The 19,901-nt window shown below is 38.5% G+C and overlaps 1 protein-coding gene across 13 annotated transcripts in view; it reads left to right on the forward strand.

Annotated features, from left to right (window-relative positions):
* Positions 1-19,901, forward strand: part of LOC126299474 (protein PRRC2C-like) — a 226,870-nt gene that overhangs the window by 36,275 nt on the left and 170,694 nt on the right. For all 13 annotated transcript variants that reach the window (XM_049991396.1, XM_049991404.1, XM_049991399.1 and 10 more), the window contains exons 5-7: positions 11,532-11,739; positions 11,830-11,964; positions 17,710-17,870. In XM_049991396.1, coding sequence (XP_049847353.1) covers positions 11,532-11,739; positions 11,830-11,964; positions 17,710-17,870 — 504 coding nt within the window. The remainder of the gene's footprint in view (positions 1-11,531; positions 11,740-11,829; positions 11,965-17,709; positions 17,871-19,901) is intronic.

Here is a 19,901-nt window from a genome sequence, read left to right on the forward strand (position 1 = left end):
AATACCTTCTTGGCCAGATACCGACCAAACTTCTGTATATTTTGACATGCCTTCAAATTATACAGTTGATGCCAGAAGACAGAAAGATGTAAGTATTCTTACATCAGTGGGTGAAAAACAATGGATGTCTGTCATTCTTGCTTGCACAGCAGATGAACATAAATTACCTTCATTCATAGTTTCAAAGCAAAGCACTTTACTGAAATTGGAAATGTTTGCAGAAATTTTAATTGTACAAGCAAATGAAAGTGGGTTGTTTTCAGTGGACATGGTGCTGGAATGGATTATGGTTGCGTGGGATCATCATCCTGGCACAAATGCATATGCAAGTCATACGACACCTACAGTAAAACAAAAATTATTGGAAAGCGTGACATTCTTGGCAGCAATTGCAGACGTGATGACGTCAATTTTACGGCCAAGATTAAACACATGTTCAGGGATTGGCTTTCAAAAAATGACAGATAGTTGACATCAATGGGGTGTGTAAAATGTAAGTTTGTTGCAAATGTGCCAACAGATTGATGATGCATGGAAATGTGTTCCAGATCAGACTGTGCAACCAGCATTTAAAAAATGTTGAATATCAAATGCACTAGATGGTACAGAGGATGATGGTCTGTACAAAGAACTGAACAACAAGGAAAAGAATGAAAGTGATTCAGAATTATGTAGTTAATATTTTAAGCATTTTGCAGAATTTGTATTATACATGTAATAAAGTTTTGTTTTATATTTCTGCTTCTAAACTAAGCTATTTTCATTCTTATTTTGTGAGAGAAATGGGCATCTAAAGACGATACTATCGCTAATACCCATTGTACTTGCAACTGTTTGAGTACTTGTTGACAGCTTCTTGTCAGTGTGATGCAGTACATCATCTTCAAATTTTGGCATGTGGCATAGCCTTAGAGCACCACAGTTCACCCTCCTCACGGTGAAGATAGCCGTTTTTCAGTGCCACTGTGTAAATTGGGCAAAGAATTTATGCAATGGCATGCCACATTGTGGAAATCATTGGCGATACAGCTGACTAGTAACTCTTCCATTACCTCGAGTTTCACCATGCACAAGGAGTGTGTCTGTATATTCCGAAAACATGTACCAAACATTTACTGTATTGGAGACACACAGGTGTTGAATGGGTCTTGCAGCAAGGCAGACGTTATGTGACATCAGATGACCATTTGCCATTTATCTTGCCATAAAGATATCTTGTCCAAATCATTTTCCAAGTTTGCAGCAACCACCAATTGGAAGACCATGAGATCCTTGTCAAATAATTTAAGAAACTGCTCACTTTGAAAAAACCAATTAGAAATAATAAATCGAAAGATCCAACTGGGTAATCTCCTCCCATGGATCGCAACATGATTAACAGATTAAAAAACTGCTGGAGAATGTTCCATAATAACAAAATTATAGAATCTTGCACCTAAAGAAGTAGATGTTTTACATAAAGTCACAGTAAACATATGGTAAAAAGAACTAAAAGTTGACACAAAATTAACCATGATTCATTCTCTGTATAGGAAAGTAAATTTTACACAGGTGAATAATTATTGTAGTACCTAATTACTCCTAGTAATGCACAAGATCCTCATATTATTCACCTTAAAATTACTATGACAATAAGATTAACATAAACTGGGAGAGTATCATCACACACAGAAAAGTTTGGTTGATAGTAGAGCAAATATGAAATTGAAAAATATTAGTAAGATACTATGCCCTGAGACCTAGCACAGTATGTATCTACTTTGTAGATTTGGAAAAGGCATAAGACTAAGACGACAAATTTATTAGTTGACATACTGACAGAAATGAGAGTTAATAGAAAAATTAGTAAGGTTTAGAAGAGAAACCATGACAAATAAATACCATGTCAAAAATAAAATTCCAAAGATGTTTTTCTGAACCCTATGAAATCAAAACAAAATGGTTCAAATGGCTCTGAGCACTATGGGACTTAACATCTGTGGTCATTAGTCCCGTAGAACTTAGAACTACTTAAACCTAACCAAGCTAAAGACATCACACACATCCATGCCCGAGGCAGGATTCCAACCTGCGGCCGTAGCGGTCACAACGCAGTTCCAGACTGAAGCGCTTAGAACCGCATGGCCACAACGCCTGGCTGAAATCAAAACAGAAAGTGGCAGGGTGAAAGTGTCTCGTCAGTCTCATTGAACTGCTTTATGAGGGGAGGGGGAGTGAAACAAAGAATGTGCGTATAATTAAAACTTTGGATCCTGTTTAAACGCTTAAGGTTCGGGACAAAAAGACATGTCAATATTGACTATTTAGGTTTTCCAGATGATAAACAATAACAATGAACTGAAGATTTTGAAATGGCAACAGGGCAAATTAATGTACTGAAAGAAGTGGCTTGTAAATATATTTTGAATAATAATAAATAATGTCAAATATGAAGGACAATACAACCCAACTAAACACAAGATATAGAAAAATGTGTGAATAGCTTTAACACTTTGAGTCCCAGGTCCTTCGCAGGTTGCATGTCACAAAACCTTGAGCATTTTTAGCACCTCTGTAAGTACTCACCATTCACTCTCATGAATTTACACACAAAGATGAAACATATTGTGGACAAAGGAAATGTTTTATTTAATGTAGTTACATTACAAAACACGTTTACAACAAATTTAGCACAGAATTTATATTTCAATGTGTAGAGAGGTGGACCCAACAGTATAAAAGGATTCTGGGAGTGTTGTGTTTTCAGTAGAGAAGCAATAACAATTGAATGGTGTGGACAGGATAGATCAATGACTTTGAACATAGACTAGTGATTGTATGTTACCTAAATAACTAATCCATCAGGAACATTGCAAAACTTCTATGTCAATCATTGGTAATGTAATTTTGAAGTGGAATTACCACATCTAAACTGAGAACTTCATGTACTTCTGTTCGAGTCTTATGGAGGGTCATTACAAAATCACATGAAATCAGTGGAAGACATCACTTACTAAACTCCAAAGTGCTACCAGCGGACCAGCTAGTACAGTGTACCTCATTCTTTTTTTTTTTAAAAAAAACTGCACACAGACAATGGTCAAGCAACTCCTCAGAAACCACATGTCTGTAGTCAGTGCTACAGAATTCGTGAGGTGCTGTAAAGAACAATGCCATTGTATAGTGGAAGACTGGAAATGAGTGATTTGGAGTGATGAATCGGGCTATGCCCTGAGGCAGCCTGATTGAAGTGTTTGCATTTGGTGAATGCCTGGGGAATGATTTTTGCCATCATATGTAGTATGAACAGTGAAGTATGGAGAGGGTGTTTAGTTCCCTTATTATGCTTAAGAAAACACTAAATATGGAAGTATATGAACAAATTTTACAGCATTGTGTACTGCTTCCTGTAAAGGAACAGTTTGTAGACAATTGTTTCTATCACTGTGAGTGCAATCTGTCATAAAACGGGGTTTCTAAGCTAGTAGTTCGTTGACAGTAAAATCCCTAAAGTGCACTTCATGCCCAGAGTCCCAACCTGAACCCAATAGAGCACCTTTGTGATGAATTAGAACTTCGACTTCACTCTTGACCCCAATGTCCATTATCACTACCTTCTATAGTTTCAGCTATCAAGGAAGATTGGGCTGCCATTCCTCCACAGACCTTCATACACCTAACTGAAAAGTTCAAAGCAGAGGTCAAGCTGTCATAAACAGGAAGATTGGACACACTATGTATTTAAGTCCACTAATATATACCCAGACACTTGGGGTCAGTTATTGTAAATTATCCACTAATGGAGATTGAGTTTTGTCTGTAAACACAGTGGAAATGTGACTCAGCACATTTCACAAGCAAAATAATGTAAAACAATGGAAGGATAATGCCGTGTTTACGCTGAGGTTGAAACATGTTTTGTATCGATGCCCTCAACATTGTTTTTAGTAACTGCTAGATTGCCAGTTGTTACAATATCTTGCAAACATGAAAATGGCTGTTTGTGGTTGTCTGTAGAGATTAAAGGAAACGTTGTTTTACGTCTGCTGCTGCTAAATGTCACTGTACAGTGCTAATATTTATTTGTGTTAAGGCTGACTTCATGTATCAGACTGTAGTAATTGTGTTGTCTTTTACACAGCTGCGGTGTTCTCAAACCAGAATGGATAAAATAAATGTGTTGTCTCGTGGAGAGTGATACGTTGAAATATATGTTGCTGTGTCAAGACAGTAGACATTTGATCTTAAGACTCTGAGGCAGAGGAGTGCCAGTAAAATATGTGAAGTACAAACTATAACAATTCCAAGTTAAAACAGGACTCCATCAAGAAAACTGGTGCTGTGCTTAACACAAGCACCAGTGACACACACACAAAAAAATGAGGTCTCTACTAACACTGTAAAAATTATATTAGGTTCTCTTTTTGAGATGGAACTGAAGTATATGAGAGCAAAAAGTCTTGGGTGAAAGAGTATATGACGGAGGAGTAGATTTTGCGACATTACCGTAGAAGAGGTGAGGTGGCAGGTGGTGGTAATAAAAATTACTTGATTTTATGTATTAATGTGTTAGAGTACTATAAAACATACTTCAATGTCATTTAATAATTAAATTACTTTTGCATAATCCTTCACAAAATGCAGGAAATATTTGAGATATAGCTGGCCTTGAAACACACACACACACACACACGGCTGGGTCAGAGATTTTCTTCACTCAGGAACTGCGTGTTGCATTGTCCTAATCATCATCATTGCATCCCCATCAACGCGCAAGTCGCCGAAGTAGCGTCAAATCGAAGGACTTGCACCTGGCGAACAGTCTACCCGATGGAGGCCCTAGTCACTTGACACTTCCATTTACCAGGGTTTGAAAGGAATCTCCTATTTCAAAAACTGAAGACAGAAAAACAGGTCCCTATTTAACAGAAAATGCTTTAGTTTCTCTCTTCCTTTTAAACAGTGTGTCAGAATATTAAGTCGATATGACATAATGCAGTTAAAAACAGCAGGTATGTCTTCCACATTCAGCTCATACAACCTATCATAATACATTTTTTATCCAACATGACCACTATGTCTTAGTCTGTTTATATTTCTCCGAGTATTACATACGCAGTACTACTTATCGTTAATTCAGCCTCTTTGCTGGACATAGTGTAGTACAAATTGTGAATACACAACATGAAATGTTTGCTGCTAGCTTCAGTGTTGCAGATGATGCAAATAAAAATATATATGTCTGCTTGTGTCTGTGTATGTGCGGATGGATATGTGTGTGTGTGTGTGTGTGTGTGTGTGTGTGTGTGTGTGTGTGTGTGTGCGAGTGTACACCTGTCCTTTTTTTCCCCTAAGGGAAGTCTTTCCGCTCCTGGGATTGGAATGACTCCTTACCCTCTCCCTTAAAACCCACATCCTTTCATTTTTCCCTCTCCTTCCCTCTTTCCTGACGAAGCAACTGCCAGTTGCGAAAGCTCGTAATTCTGTGTGTGTGTTTGTGTGTTTTGTTCATGTGCCTGTCTGCCGGCGCTTTCCCGCTTGGTAAGTCTTGGAATCTTTGTTTTTAATATATTTTTCCCATGTGGAAGTTTCTTTCTATTTTATTTAAATAAAAATATAGGAATGTTTGTTGCTAGTGTAGAAGGGACACGAACAATGTACATAGTTTCAAACATGTTGTGAAAATTTAATGTTTAAATAATTTGGTTCTGAGTCTTTGTCTCAGAAGCCCCTTTTAGGTCCAGAGCTTCAGATAGGTCATTCAAAAGCTTCTCTGTCTCTGTATCAGTCAAAAACTTAGACATCTATATTGGAAAAATTGCTGTAAGCAAAACAAGCAATGTGAAAACTGGTGTACCACACATCAGTCCTGCATTTTTAAACACGTGAGTGTAGTTCTTCGAAAATGTTGAAACAGTTTCAGTAACGTTCACATGATACCAGTACCATGTAGATGCCAGATCAGAGCACTCGAAACCCGAGTAGAAGCCACGAGCCTGATTTTCCAAACCATGTGAAACATTTACAGTAAAAAGCACTTTTACATAAATACCAAAATTCTTCATAACAATTGTCATAAAACCAGGGAGTATATGTGCAACTCAGTGTGTTATCCTCACTGAGAGATACTAGCAGAATTAGCAAGTAGGGAGGGTGGGTGGTGGGAGGGGGGGGAGAGAGAGAGAGAGAGAGAGAGAGAGAGAGAGAGAGGGGGGGGGGGAGGGAGGGAGGGAATCTAACACAATATGGTGGGTCCAAATTATAAAAACATAAAAATCCAAATTAAAAATATATTCCAAAATAGAAAAAATTATGAACACAATTTGCAATCACAGTGTATGATTTTGAGTGAGTGATGTCAAATAGTCTGAGGGATGGTATGTTAATACACCGTATTAATGACAAACATCAGGCTTAAAAAACACTGAAAACTATTGTCATAATGGTTGTAGGCATAGATGACTTACTAAGTATATAACAACGAAAGCAAAAGCAGCGACAGTAACCCCACCCTACCTTAATCTACATATAGAAATGTGGTTATTGGACATGTCAAGTAAGGGTTATTTCAGTGTTACAGATAAAAACTGATTTTTACCCTGTGCCAATCATGAAGTCCTTTCACTGTCTCCTGCAGTAGGGAACAATGGCTAACTATGATGAGATAGTGTGCTGTTTTACTTTTGTTTGTTGTAGTTCATAAAATGAAGAACATAGTCTTCCTTCGTCCTTTGACAGTTCCAACAATGACTCTTGTTCAGATTAGCCACTTTGATCAATTCTGACAATGTTCACATTGCTAACTTTAACCAGTCTCACCATTAATAAATAAAACTTCATGAAGTACCACAGTATTCCTGTAAATCAGTGTGTCACATCACAGTAGTCAACATTGAAAATAAGTCACTGAAATCATTTCTGACCATTTACTGTAGGGGTGTGTGAATATCTGCCCTCAGCTTGGGGTCCATCACCGATTCCTCTTTCATGTTGATCGAAACCCACGAGAGGTCCTGGGAAGGAAGCAAAATACACAAACACGTGTATTTACTAATGCCATTAAAGTTGATAAGAAAGATTGGCTCGAACTTTTGGACTATTTCTCCTTACTTCGCTTTGCTGTGGCTTTATGTTATTATTGTTACAGTTCTGGTGAGCATGAGGAATTAAACAGGCAAACATAATTTCTTCCACGCTAACCTTAATTCAGTTAAAACTTTGAGAGATTGTATAAGACAATTTATGTTGCTTGCACTTAGAATACCATGAGCTAGCAACAGATTTGACAGCATCAGTCAGTAGTGTGAACCACTTATGTTTTGGGTGATGATAATATTTTTGTTTAATCAGTGAGATTAAATCTTGCAAAGTAGAAATTAAATCGGAGCAAGGTAATCATTTCACTGCAGCTGGTTGTGGAACAGTGATATTTGAGTGAAGTGATCACCTCTTTCTATTGTGCAACCAAAAATCACGTGATTATAAAGGTGTGTTTAGTTAAGTTTGATGGACACAGGGCTGTAAATGTTAAAATACACAAAAGCACCAGGTAGCATTGGGTGTGCTGTGCCGAAGTAAGCAAGTTTGCTGTGGACCTTTTGAATGTAATAAGTGTGAATATTCATGTTTCATTGTTATGGAAGAACTTTTGAACACAGTGCAGTTGCCATCATTCAGAGATCAGAAGTAATAAATGTTTCTGATTTGTATCATTCGAATCAGTTAAAATTAGAAGGAAACACTTGGTCGTGCTTGTTGATTTCTTGCACATGTGACTAAGATCAGTCTTAAAAGAAAACCATCATTGCTGCTGCTAAGACACCTTGGGCCATCGATATGGTTTGCTCAGAATAATATTCAGTGGAATGTTGCTTGCCAGCTTCCCCACATTGCAAATGATGAGATGATGAGTGTTCAGCAGTGGCTTGATCCATGAGAAAATCATACTGTTACAGTATATCATTCACTGGATGCTTCTTGTGTATGTGTATTGAGAATAGTGGGGGTCCTTTGGTTTGCAGCCAAGTGTAGAGTTTCATCGAAGACTAAATTGATTCTGTAATGCTCTTGGCTGCAGATTTCTGGACCAGAGTTACGGCATGGAGAATTGTAGGACTCAACTTGATAGTTCAAGGCTACACTACACAGAGGAAGCAGCTACTCAGGTAGCGGAGTATTTATGATATGCACACCAGGCAGTAGTTTGAGGTCGCCTGATGAATGCTTGTCAGTTGATATACAGGGAGTGAAATTAGATTGTGTATGAGGTAAAGACACTTGTCTGTTAAAATTTTAACATTAAATTGTAGAAGTGTTCTTAAGAGTTCCTAAATATACTGATGTCCAGGAAAGTTAATGGCTTAAATTGTACTAGGAGCCGAGACCTGACTAAAACCCAAAATTGAAAACTCTGAAATATTTCACGAAGCAGGGAATGTATATTGAAAAGACGTATTAGCAGATTAGACTCAGTAGGAGGGGAGGGGGGGGGGGGGGTTATTTCAGCCAACAAAAATATTGACTGAATCGAGATTGAAATTGAGTCTGACTATGAAGTTATCTGGACACAATGGAAATGTTTGACCCTGTAGCCACAAGCAGACTTCATGTTATCAAGGGGTCAGTATACAGTCAGGGATTGGTGATAAAGATGTCATCATAGTGATGATGGTCACTTAGGCTAATAAATCCGTCAAAAAGACCAGGAAAGTATTTTTGATCGAAAGAACAGATGAGCAGGTGATAGCATCCCACTTAGACAATGAATAGGCATAATTTTGTTCCACTGCTTATGGATGTATGGGAATTATGGGTAATGTTTAAATGGATTGTAAATAAGATTCTGGAGAAGTATGTGCCAAATAAGTGGATTAAAGATGGAAAAGATCCACTGCAGTTTAGTAACAAATTCTGTAAAATGCTAAGGAAGCAGAGGCTGTTGCACTCTTGGTTCAAAGAAGAATGCACAAATGACAGGCAAAAGTTAGTAGAAGTTCGTGCGTGCGTGTGTGCGCACGCGTGCATGTGTAAAAAGTTTACATGTGCGAAGCATACAGCTACTATCATTGTTGTACCTTAGCAGAAGATCTTGCTGAAAACATGAGAAAATTCTAATCCTGCATAAAATCTCTAATTGGATTGAAGGCTTCCATCGAGTCACTTGTCGACAAGTCTAGTGTGACAATAGAACCCAACGAATGGATAGCTGGGAAGTTTTAAATTTCACATTTAAGATATCGTTCATGCAGGGGGATCATACAAACATTGAATCATTTGACCATCACACAGACTCCTGTGTGGGATACATAGTAATAGGCACAGGTATGAGTGGAATCTGAATTCGGTTTCACAGAGAGTACTCTACGGCATTGGCCCCTTACTTGGCTTGCATTTAGCTCAAATCTCTTGCCCAGTGCAAAGTCCCAAACAACTGGAAAAAAAGAACAGTTGACCTCTGTATTTAAGAAAGGTAAAAAGTATAGACCCACAAGATAATAGCTCTGTATCCTTAATGGAGGATTGCTGTAGAATTTTTGACCATACTCTGTTCAAATACAATAAATTTCTGTGACCGGAAAAAGCTTCTGTCCACAAATCAGCACTGTCTTAAAAAGTGTCACTCATGCGAAACTCGGCTGACCGTTTTTTTCCTCGTGATATTCTGTGACCCATGGATTAATAAGGACAGCAGGCAGATTTCCATTTCTAGATTTTCAAAAAGCATTTGTGACTGTGCCCCACTGCAGGGTGGTATACTGTTGACTAAGATACAAGCATACGGAATAGGTTCCCAGATGAGAGAGGGGGTCGAAGCTTCTTAAGTAATAGAACCCAGTATGTTGTCATCGACAGCGAATGTTCATCAGAGACAACAGGATTGCCCCAGTGGAATGTGATTGTACTGCTCTTATTCTCTATAGAGGTACATGATATGGTCACTGGGTGAGTTTTGTTGTTTGCTGATTCACTGTGGTGTACTGGGAAGGTGTAATCATTGAGTGACTGTAGAATGCTGGAAAGATCACCTTGATAAAATTTCTATTTTGTATGATGAATTACTCTAATTATAGGAAAATGCACGTTAATGTAGATTGTAGGGGCAAAAATAATGTATTAGTACTGTGCTGCTTGACACAGTCTCTTTGATTATATACCTAGATGTAACATGGGAAAGTGATACGAAGTGGAACACGCTCATAAGGATAGTAGTAGGGAAGGGGAATGGCCGACTATGGTTTATTGGGACAATTCTAGAAAAGAACACTGCATATAGAACACTGGTGTGACTCAAGAATGAGTAATACTTGTGTGTTTGGGATTCCCACAGTGTCAGGTTAAGGAAGACATTGAAGTGGTCCAGAAGCTAGCTGCTGTATTTGTTACCAGTAGGTTCAAACAAGAAACAAGTGTTACGGAAATGCTTGGGGAACTTAAATGGGAATCTCTGGAAAGGAGGCCAAGTTCTTTCTGAGGAACACTATTGAGAAAATATAAAGAAGTGGCATTTGAAGTTGATTGTAGATTGATTCTACTGCCACCAATGTAAATTTTGTGTATGAACTATGAAGATAAGAAAAATTAAGGCTTGTACGGAGGTGTAGACATTAGTTTTTTCCCCCCTTACTCTACTCGCGAGTGGTACAGGAAAGGAAATTACTAATAGTGCTACAAGGTACCCGCCGCCGTGCATCATGCAGTGGCTTGTGGAGTATATATGTAGATGTAGATTGTTATCTTGGAAAAAGAAAAAAAGTTTGAAGCCAGCATAAAGTCAACAATATTGGCTCCTTAGTATCTTTGCGCTAACAAAAACTGTGGCAAAGTTTATTAACCAAAATTTTCAAATGTTCCATGATAAAATAGTGTGCGTTGTATTTTGGGTGCAGTTGCTATCCATACTTCAGATTTGGAGTAGATGTAGAGTATTGAAACTTTTCTTGACGTATCGTCTAATTAAGACTTGAACCTGTACCTCTGCCTGAAAACTGTTGCCTCAAAACTTCTTTTGGCCTACAGTTCTCTTCTACTTTGCTTAGAGAAAGGAAATAAAATATAGCTTAGCTACAGCCCAAGGAATGTTACCTAGAAAAGATGTGTTATGAAATGCAGTGGCATGAAGTTGAGCCCTTTGTACACTACTGCAGAGCATAAGATTAATCTACAATAGTTTTGTATGTACTTGGATTATAGTGTCGTTACAACAAGTAGTAATGAAATAACTTACACTGAAATATGGTATTTTCATTTATGAGTGTAAACCCCCCCCCCCCCCAATCTAATCTACAATAGTTTTGTATGTACTTGGATTATAGTGTCGTTACAACAAGTAGTAATGAAATAACTTACACTGAAATATGGTATTTTCATTTATGAGTGTAACCCCCCCCCATCCTTCTCTCTCTCTCTCTCTCTCTCTCTCTCTCTCTCTCTCTCTCTCTCTGTGTGTGTGTGTGTGTGTGTGTGTGTGTGTGTGTGTGTGTGTGTGTGTGTGTGTGTGTGTGTGTGTGTGTTTCATGGCTACAGTGAATTTATAACTTTCAATTTTTTTTCAGCCCATAGTACACACAGACAAGTCATGGAGCAGCATTATGGCAGGAAATGCAGAAAGCAATGTACATCCTCCAAGCTTTCTTGCTCATCAGTCACCTCAGTTCCAACAAGAATTTCCCAAGTTGTCCAGTGGCGAAGGTCAACCCACTGCAGTTGCAAAAGGAGCATCCGATACACAGTATGGTCCAGGACCCAGTTTGCGACCTCAAAGTAAGTTTGGTCATACTGTCTTCTGGAAGTGAAATTAAGTGAACTGATTATATAGAAACTGTTGGCATTTTCAATTTCACTGTCCCCCAGCGGAAGGAAGCTGGATACAAGGAGGAAGCCGGAAATCTGGCCCGCCATCAGCCCAGATCCCAAGTGGCGGGGCAGCAAGTGGTGCTCTCCAGGCTGCTGCTGTCCTGGGCCCCCTAGTTCATGTACCATCCCAAGGTATAACTTTTTGTTTCAGTTGTGCAATTCTGTAAGGCTCTCATCACATGAGCTAAATTCTTCACATATGAATTTTTGTTACTGTTTTTTTAGCAACGTGTTCATTATTCACTTAGCATTTGTGCACTGTGTTCTCAGCATTGAAGTCCAAACTATAATAAATAATATAATTTACATTCTAGTAATGTTTTGTGACATGTTTGAATGAAAGCAAGAATTATATGTTGATGCAAGTGTTAAACAAAAAGAGGGAAGAATTGGGTTACAATTAGAGAATAGGCCTCATGAGTATAAAGACTGTTCAGTATAAGAGTATGGTAACATTTAAAGGATGCAGATATGTCTTGTATTAACACTCTGATGCAGGGTTGGCGAAAGCACCATCCTCGGTGTTGATGAAGCTCATGATAATTTCAGACTTTTGGAGTACAACAAACAGTTCACTCAAGACCATGTTTTTAAGAACAGTTTTTTTAAGGTTCTAAATGACCACCATAATTTTAATGTAATATGCACTGGTGAGGGGACACTGTTGGCTGTTTCATCATTTTGCAAAACAGCGTCCTCAGAATTTCTCTCTCTCCAGTGAGTTTGAAGATAGTCGTGAACAGAATGCAACCCTCTGCAGTTGTATGCGGGCCCGTGGAGGATGGGCACACTTTCTCTCATGAACCACTGTGAAGTTGTTGTCCTGCGCACCATGTAACAGAATCTTGAGCACCGCTACATCATGAAGTTTGGTTTCAAACGCAGAAAAAGTACCACAGAAACCTTCGATATGTTCAAGCAGGCCTTATGAGCTGCTAAAGTGTATTTTTAGTGGCACAGGTTGTTCCTGGAGGGGGGAGAACTCATCACTTATAACCCATGAGCTGCTCACCCTTAACATCAAAGGTCAACAAAAATGTGATAAAAGTGTTCTGGACTCTGATCATCAGTCATTGATTTGTCTGAGATGTGAGCAGTTAAGTCTTTTTTATGAACCACTCAAACCATCATAACAGACGATTTGGCGATGAGGAAAATTTGCGCGAAGTTTGTGCCAAGATTCTTGACTGGTGAACAAAAAGTGAATTACATACAAACTTCAATAGAAATTCTGAACTGTGTTCAAGGAGACCCAGATTTTCTCAATACTGTATTTAACGGAGATGAAATATGGTGTTAACAGTACAACCTGGAGACAAAATACCAAGGTTCAAAATGGTACAAAAGAAAGTCTCCTTGTTAAAAAAAGCACTGGATGGGCAAGACCAAGGTGAAAATCATGGTTCTGGTCCATAAAAACTGTGCTGCTGGTTTTTTAAATCATTGTGGCGTCATCCACATGGAGTTCATAGCCCCTGGGCAAACTGCGAATGCACACTTTCATGTTGGAGTGCTGTAGGGGCTGTGAAAATGAGTCCGCTGCATGTTACCAAACCTCACCCATTCCTGGAAGCTCCACCACAACAATGCGACATGCCATACCATGCTGTTAGTATGGGACCAGCTGGCTCAGTATGACGTTGCCATATTGCCTCACCCCGCCTACATCCCATACATGGCTCTGGTGGACTTCTTTCTTTTCGCTCACCTGAAATAGACATGAAGGGACAATGCTTTTTGACCCATCGAAGATGTCCAAGCATCTGTAACAGACTCTGAACAGCATTCCGGCCAGTGACTAACAGGTGTTCATGGATCGGCAGATATACGTTATACTTGGTGGTTCAGAGCCCAAGGGTCTTACTTCGAAGACTATTAAGTGTTTGTACTGATACATAAAATAAATAATTTGTAATAAAATCAGTCCTACTAATTTCTGATTGCACCCTGTTTGTGTGGTATTGAGTTACCTGATAACGCAACGAAGGAGGCATGTGTGCTACTCAATGTGATGCACTGCATTATGCATCTGTGTGCATAACAATTAAATGGAAGGAAGAGTGGCTTGATGTGTTGAATAACAATTTACTATCAGTATAAGGGACCTCCTTTCAACCAACTGGACTTAATGTAGTGTACTTAAACATCTTCGAATGGGATCCAGTCCCCTGATGTGTGTCTTTCTTCTCAGACATGAAGACCCAACATGTTGCAATACTTCTGGCATACTAATTACTCTTTGCAACATTTTAAGTATGGTTTATGTTACAATGAGGAGTTAAGATCACATTAGGTATTTCACATATTCACACATGCACTCGCTCAAGTGTACAAACCTGGCAACTGTTACTACAGTCTATCTGAAGACGTATTTATCTTTTTTAACTGTATATGTCTCGTAAAGTGTAAGTTTGCTGTTAACCACTGTGTGGAGTGTCATAAACAAACAACTGAAACAGTGGTAGCTGTAATCACAAATATATAAAATTTCAAAAATAAATTATAAGTTTGTGGACTGAAACATACCATAAAAACTCATATTAATGAACCAACTATTAACACTTTCTCTGCTACAGAAGTGCTCTCTGTATTCCGTGCTGAGCTTGGCTTTGTTATGGCTATACTGCTCCCCATGCTGAGTGATGGTGTTCTGGCTGCTATGAAATACTTGACATCCAATTTTAAGAAAATGATTAAGTGAAAAAATTGGCTTTTGCACATTTTAGAGGCTGATATCTTTGCTCAATATAGCTCTGAATTTTTGTTCCATTATGTGTCATAGTTGCTGCACTGCATAAAATTACATAAAACATTGCACAAAATTTTAAAGACTTTGCAGAGGTAAAACATTTTCTAAACTTTGCAAATGGTTGATTTTAGCTCGTACACTGCAGTGTGGGAAGTGCAGAAGAGATATTGGAATTTTATTGAAAATTGAGAACAGAACAGTATCTTACTTTCTCAAATTCTCGATTTTAATATCACGTGGATGTTCGTGTGCGCCATGCCGATTTCCATACCTGCGCATCATGAATCATTTAGTCAAAACACATCATAGTTAATAAACAGTCCAAGATATCAAAACGAGCTTATTTGCAAATGATAGCATGCAAACAGGCACATATCTTGGATGATAAATATTTGAAACCTTTCTTATTCATGAAGATATGGCAGTAACTTGTCCACAGCAGGGAAGGGTCTGCTGCTCAGGACGCGTACAGTCATCAGTAGCACTGTAGGAAAATCCGAAGCAGTGTGAAAACTGTGAAAGTGTTACGGAATATTTCAGTTAGTCTTGGTGAAATTGCAAGGTGAAATTGCAATAAACTAACAATGTTACTGAGATTAAATTCCAAAAAACCCTGCGTTAAGGAAATAGTTTGGTAACTGAAAACCAGTTCCTAATATTACCAAGTTACAGTAAACTGCTAGAAAAGTCAGTAATTTACTACTTATTCTTGTTACAAATAGGTAGGACATAGTTCGCAGTTGATAATTTTTCTCAAGTGCAGATCTCGTGTGGATCACATGACCTGATGTCACAGTAAATGTTGCCAGTAGGTCAAAGCATGCCAGTTGATTGCATAAACTTGAGATTCAGCAGAAGCTGGCAATTATTTGTGATCTCTTAGAGAAATCTGAACATTGAACTCTTCTGCATGGCAAATAAATCTGATTTTACGCCATTTTCTGTGTGTTGTATATGCCATAAAATGAGGCATTTCTGAATTCTGAAACCCACTGCCATTCTGCATTAGAAAAAGGAGAAATTTTATGCTTTGTCATCTTAAGGGGGTGACCCACCTTCAGTTTAACTCCGCAGTTATCCATCTAGGTCAAAATCTGTAGTTGTCTGAACTGAAGATATGCAGACTACATTCTGTTTTCCTTCAGTTTTTTCAATTCTGCCATGCCATGCAGTGTTAATAAAGTGACAAGGGAGAACAGGAAAAGGTGAGCTGCAGTGTGTTGTGTGATTGCAGCTGTCACTTCTTTAATTCATACCAAAAATCAGATCAAAAGTTGTTTAATTTCTTTATTGCATCATCTAGTGTTGTCAGGCTCTTAGGCAGTTTGTTTTCAAAACATTGCAATTATTATTATTATTATTATTATTATTATTATTATTATTATTAGTAGTAGTAGTAGTAGTAGTAGTAGTAGTAGTAGTAGTAGTATTAGTATTATTATTATTAGTAGTAGTAGTAGTAGTAGTAGTTGAAATGTGAAACACATCTTATAACACAGTGTTTTGTTCAGGAATAGAGGAAATAATGGCAATAGGGTTTAGGTTTTGGGTGATAGGTGGAGATCAGAATGTAGAAACTGTGCCATTACTTCAGGGAATCGCACAGTTTGTTACTAGAGCCAAAGGTCTCTCATGCACACAGATAGCCAAACTAAAATATGTAGTCACCTCTGGTTTATTGCACAGACATGATGTTACATGTGACAAATTGTGCAGCAAAACTTAGAGAAAGTGAGTTAGGAAAGTACCAGCGGAAAAATGCTCCTGTTTTAAGAGACTGACTGAAAAGTGGCATACCAACCACCTCATTGTACCTTCCTCAGCTCATTTTATATTTACTGAAAAATTTTGGTATGTGAACATACTCAGTCTTTTGCAGCTCACCTATCACTCCCACAAGCTCCACTATCTGTAACTCGCTCGCACCCTCTAGTCCACCACTGTAAGTTGCTCATGTCCATAAAGTTGCCCATTCTCACTCATTCAGCTCAACTCATTGTTATCTCTTATTGTCTCACTGTCACTGTCTCCTGTCTCACAGTGTCAATCTCCTTCGTTCTCTCATATTAATACTGTCGCCTCTCACTGTCCCTGTCTCTTACTGCTGCTATCTCATTTTTCCTTCCCACTACTGCTCTCTCTCTCTCTCTCTCTCTCTCTCTCTCTCTCTCTCTCTCTCTCTCTCTCTATCATTGTCACAGACTCTGTCTCTCATTATCACTGGCTCTCACCCACTTCCACTTTCTCCTTCTCTTTATCCCTCCCCACTAGCACTGTCTCCTTCTCTCTGAGCATAAAAAAGCATGAATATGTTCACAAGCCCAAATCAATTGGAGAAGGACTTTATGGGTCAGTAAAACTTTGACAGTTTACTTACATGATTTGAAATGGTACAAAACTAATTTTACATCTGAAACAGGATTTGATGTGCACAAAAATTTTGTATGTGCTTTAGGACTAAATCATGGGATTCCCAGAACCCATCTGATGATAACAGAGACACTTAACAGCATGTTTATCTGTGCTATGTCACTTTATAAACTACGTTTTTGCCTCACACTGGAACTTTGCTATCTGGGCAATAGAATAGATAGAGATGGAAGATGTAGGAGATATGTAAGGCAAAAAAAAAGAGTTTCTATAAAAAGAACAACTAGTAATACCCCAAAATAGACCTTCAAGACAGAAAAAGTTTCCCGGAAATATTATCTGGAACATAACACTGTGTAGGTGCGAAATATGGGCAGTGAAAAAGATAGAAATAAAATAGACGTCTTTTGAAATGTGATGACACAGAAGACTGGAAGATGAGATGGATTGATCAGGTAAGGAATGAAGATACCCAGTTTTGAGTCAACTAGAAAAACTGTCTAATGCAGAATATACTGAACAGAGGTGCGGGAATTGGTTCAGTTGATACGAGCCAATGTTGAACTGTAATTGGAGCAATGGTTGAAGTAAAGAATTGCAAGGTTGCACCAGCCTGAGGGGTGATGACCAAAACAACTCTGGGTCATCAGTAAAATGCTTGAATTTTTTCTCTGTCATACTGTGTTCCAAAAAAATCCAAAATCTGTACCTGGTTTTCTCATGTTTCAAGTGTACATACTTATGTGATTCTCTTGCAGGGATGGAGGATGGGATGCCAAGGAGCAGCTTGGGCCCCTGTGCTGCCCTGGGTGGGGGCTTGGCCCCGGGAGGCCCTGGAGGCTCAGGAGGAAGCACACCTGCTGGAGGTGGTGTCATGCCACTGCACATGGCAACCTTCAGACCTCCGAACCCATCTTTCGTGAGTTTCATCTTCAGGCTAACTCTGTTGGAGCAAATTTCTTTTGTTCAGATTATCAATTTCTTCCAGTGAACAATGGGTACAGTACCCACATTGAAGTATATGCATTGTTGTTTGTGTGGTGCCTATTGTGACCGTAACTTATACGCTGATTTCTTGCTATAAATTCTGTCTTCCCTGTCTTTTGTTTTGTGCATGTGTTTTAATTTACTGTGTGACATATCTTCTAATGGGAAACACATTGTCTTATCATGATCAGACAAAATAAGTCCGTGAACAATTAGACAGACATGAGTGGTAAGCAGTTAACTAAGAGTTTAAGTGTGGGGATATCAACAGTGTCAGACATCAAAAGTCGTTCAATTTAAACTGTGTGTTTGCCCTTGAGAATGAAGATGGGAGTTTGACAAGAAGAGTGATGGAAACAGAAGAAAACTAAGGGGAAGAGCCAATATACAAGCGATTTTTGTGGCAGCGAGCATTGGGAAATCCTCTCAAGGGCCGATTGTGTGTGAAAAAGCAAAACATTTAACTGAGAAAATTGGCAGTTTCACTTCATTTAAAGTGAGTAATAGCTGGCTACAGAATTTCAGGCCAAGACATGGTATTCATGAGTTGGATTTAAGTGGTGAAAAACTATCAGGAGACCAAAATTTGCAGAAAATTTTGTTGAAAAGCTCAAAACTGAAGCAGAATCTTATGGCCCTGAATATTTATACAGCACGGCTGAGAAAGGCCTTTTATGAAGGCTTTGCCTGAAACAACTTTAGTGTTTAAAAGAGAAATTAGTTCTCTGGGCCATAAGGGTAGTAAAGACTATGTTACTGTACCAACTCTACAGAAATCCACAAAATGCCTCTTCTGTTGACAGGAAACTCGAAAAAACCTTTGGGACTTAAAAATGTTAAAAAAATGGCATAATTTACAAGAATCAGCAAAAGGCCTGAATGACTGCTACTTTGTTTTGTGAGTGGTAAGATTCAATTTTCAGACTTGAAGTAAAAAAATACAAGACAATTGTGGTGGTGGTGGTGGTAATTCTGGACAATGCACCCACTCTCCCATCAGAAAGCCTTCCAGGTAAAGAAAACGGAGGTTTCAAAACAGTCTTCATGCTACCAAATGTGACAGCATTTGCTGCAGCCAGTGGACCAATCAGTTATGGAAATTATGAAGCAACTTTATAGAAGACATCTGTTGAGGAAGCTTTTGATAGAAGATGGAAATGAAGAAGGCAGTGTGCCTCATTGCCCAAAATTGAATTTAAAAGACTGGTCTTACATGATGGCAGAAGCATGGAATTTGGTGAAGTCGACAACATTAAAAAGAGCTTGGAATAAATTGAAAGGCATTTCAATTGAAGATGAGGCATAGAAAGATGGAAAGAAAAGACATGGAAAGGAAGAGGAAGAAAGAGAAGTGCCAGAGAACAAAATATCACTTGAGGACATCTTTTTGATACTTCTGAAAATTCATGGATGTTCAGATTGCAGTGCAGAGATTATAGGTGATCGGCTTGCTTCCGGTTCTGAGGACCCAGGCTTCCAAATTTTCAGTGACAAGGAAATCATTGAAAGTGTGAGAGAAGAAACTGATACCAGGATGATGACATTGTCACTGAACTGGATGTGGTACCCTCAGCTGCTGAGGTGTTTGCGTGTCTTGACATTGCCATAGCATGGATGGAGCGGCAGTCTGTGTGTTATAATATACAGCTGCTCACCATCAACCGGATGTGAGGCTTGGCTGCATGAAAATGATTGAAGACAGCAAAATGACTGACTGACTGATATGTTCAAGAATTGACATTGCATGTAAGTACAGTACTATACAAAATCTAAGCAACATTGTTTTGCAATCATTAAATTTGTATGACAGTAGTATGTATACACATTTTTCGTATATAAGAAATGACATGTTTACATGATTTATCCAATTGCATCCTGTCCTGAGTCATCCTGATAATTCGAGTTGGACTTCATTAAACTACTATGGAGTGAAATTGGTATATAACACAAAGATACTTAATAT

The sequence above is a fragment of the Schistocerca gregaria genome, chromosome X (assembly GCF_023897955.1).
Source record: "Schistocerca gregaria isolate iqSchGreg1 chromosome X, iqSchGreg1.2, whole genome shotgun sequence".
In the NCBI taxonomy this organism is placed as follows: domain Eukaryota; kingdom Metazoa; phylum Arthropoda; class Insecta; order Orthoptera; family Acrididae; genus Schistocerca; species Schistocerca gregaria.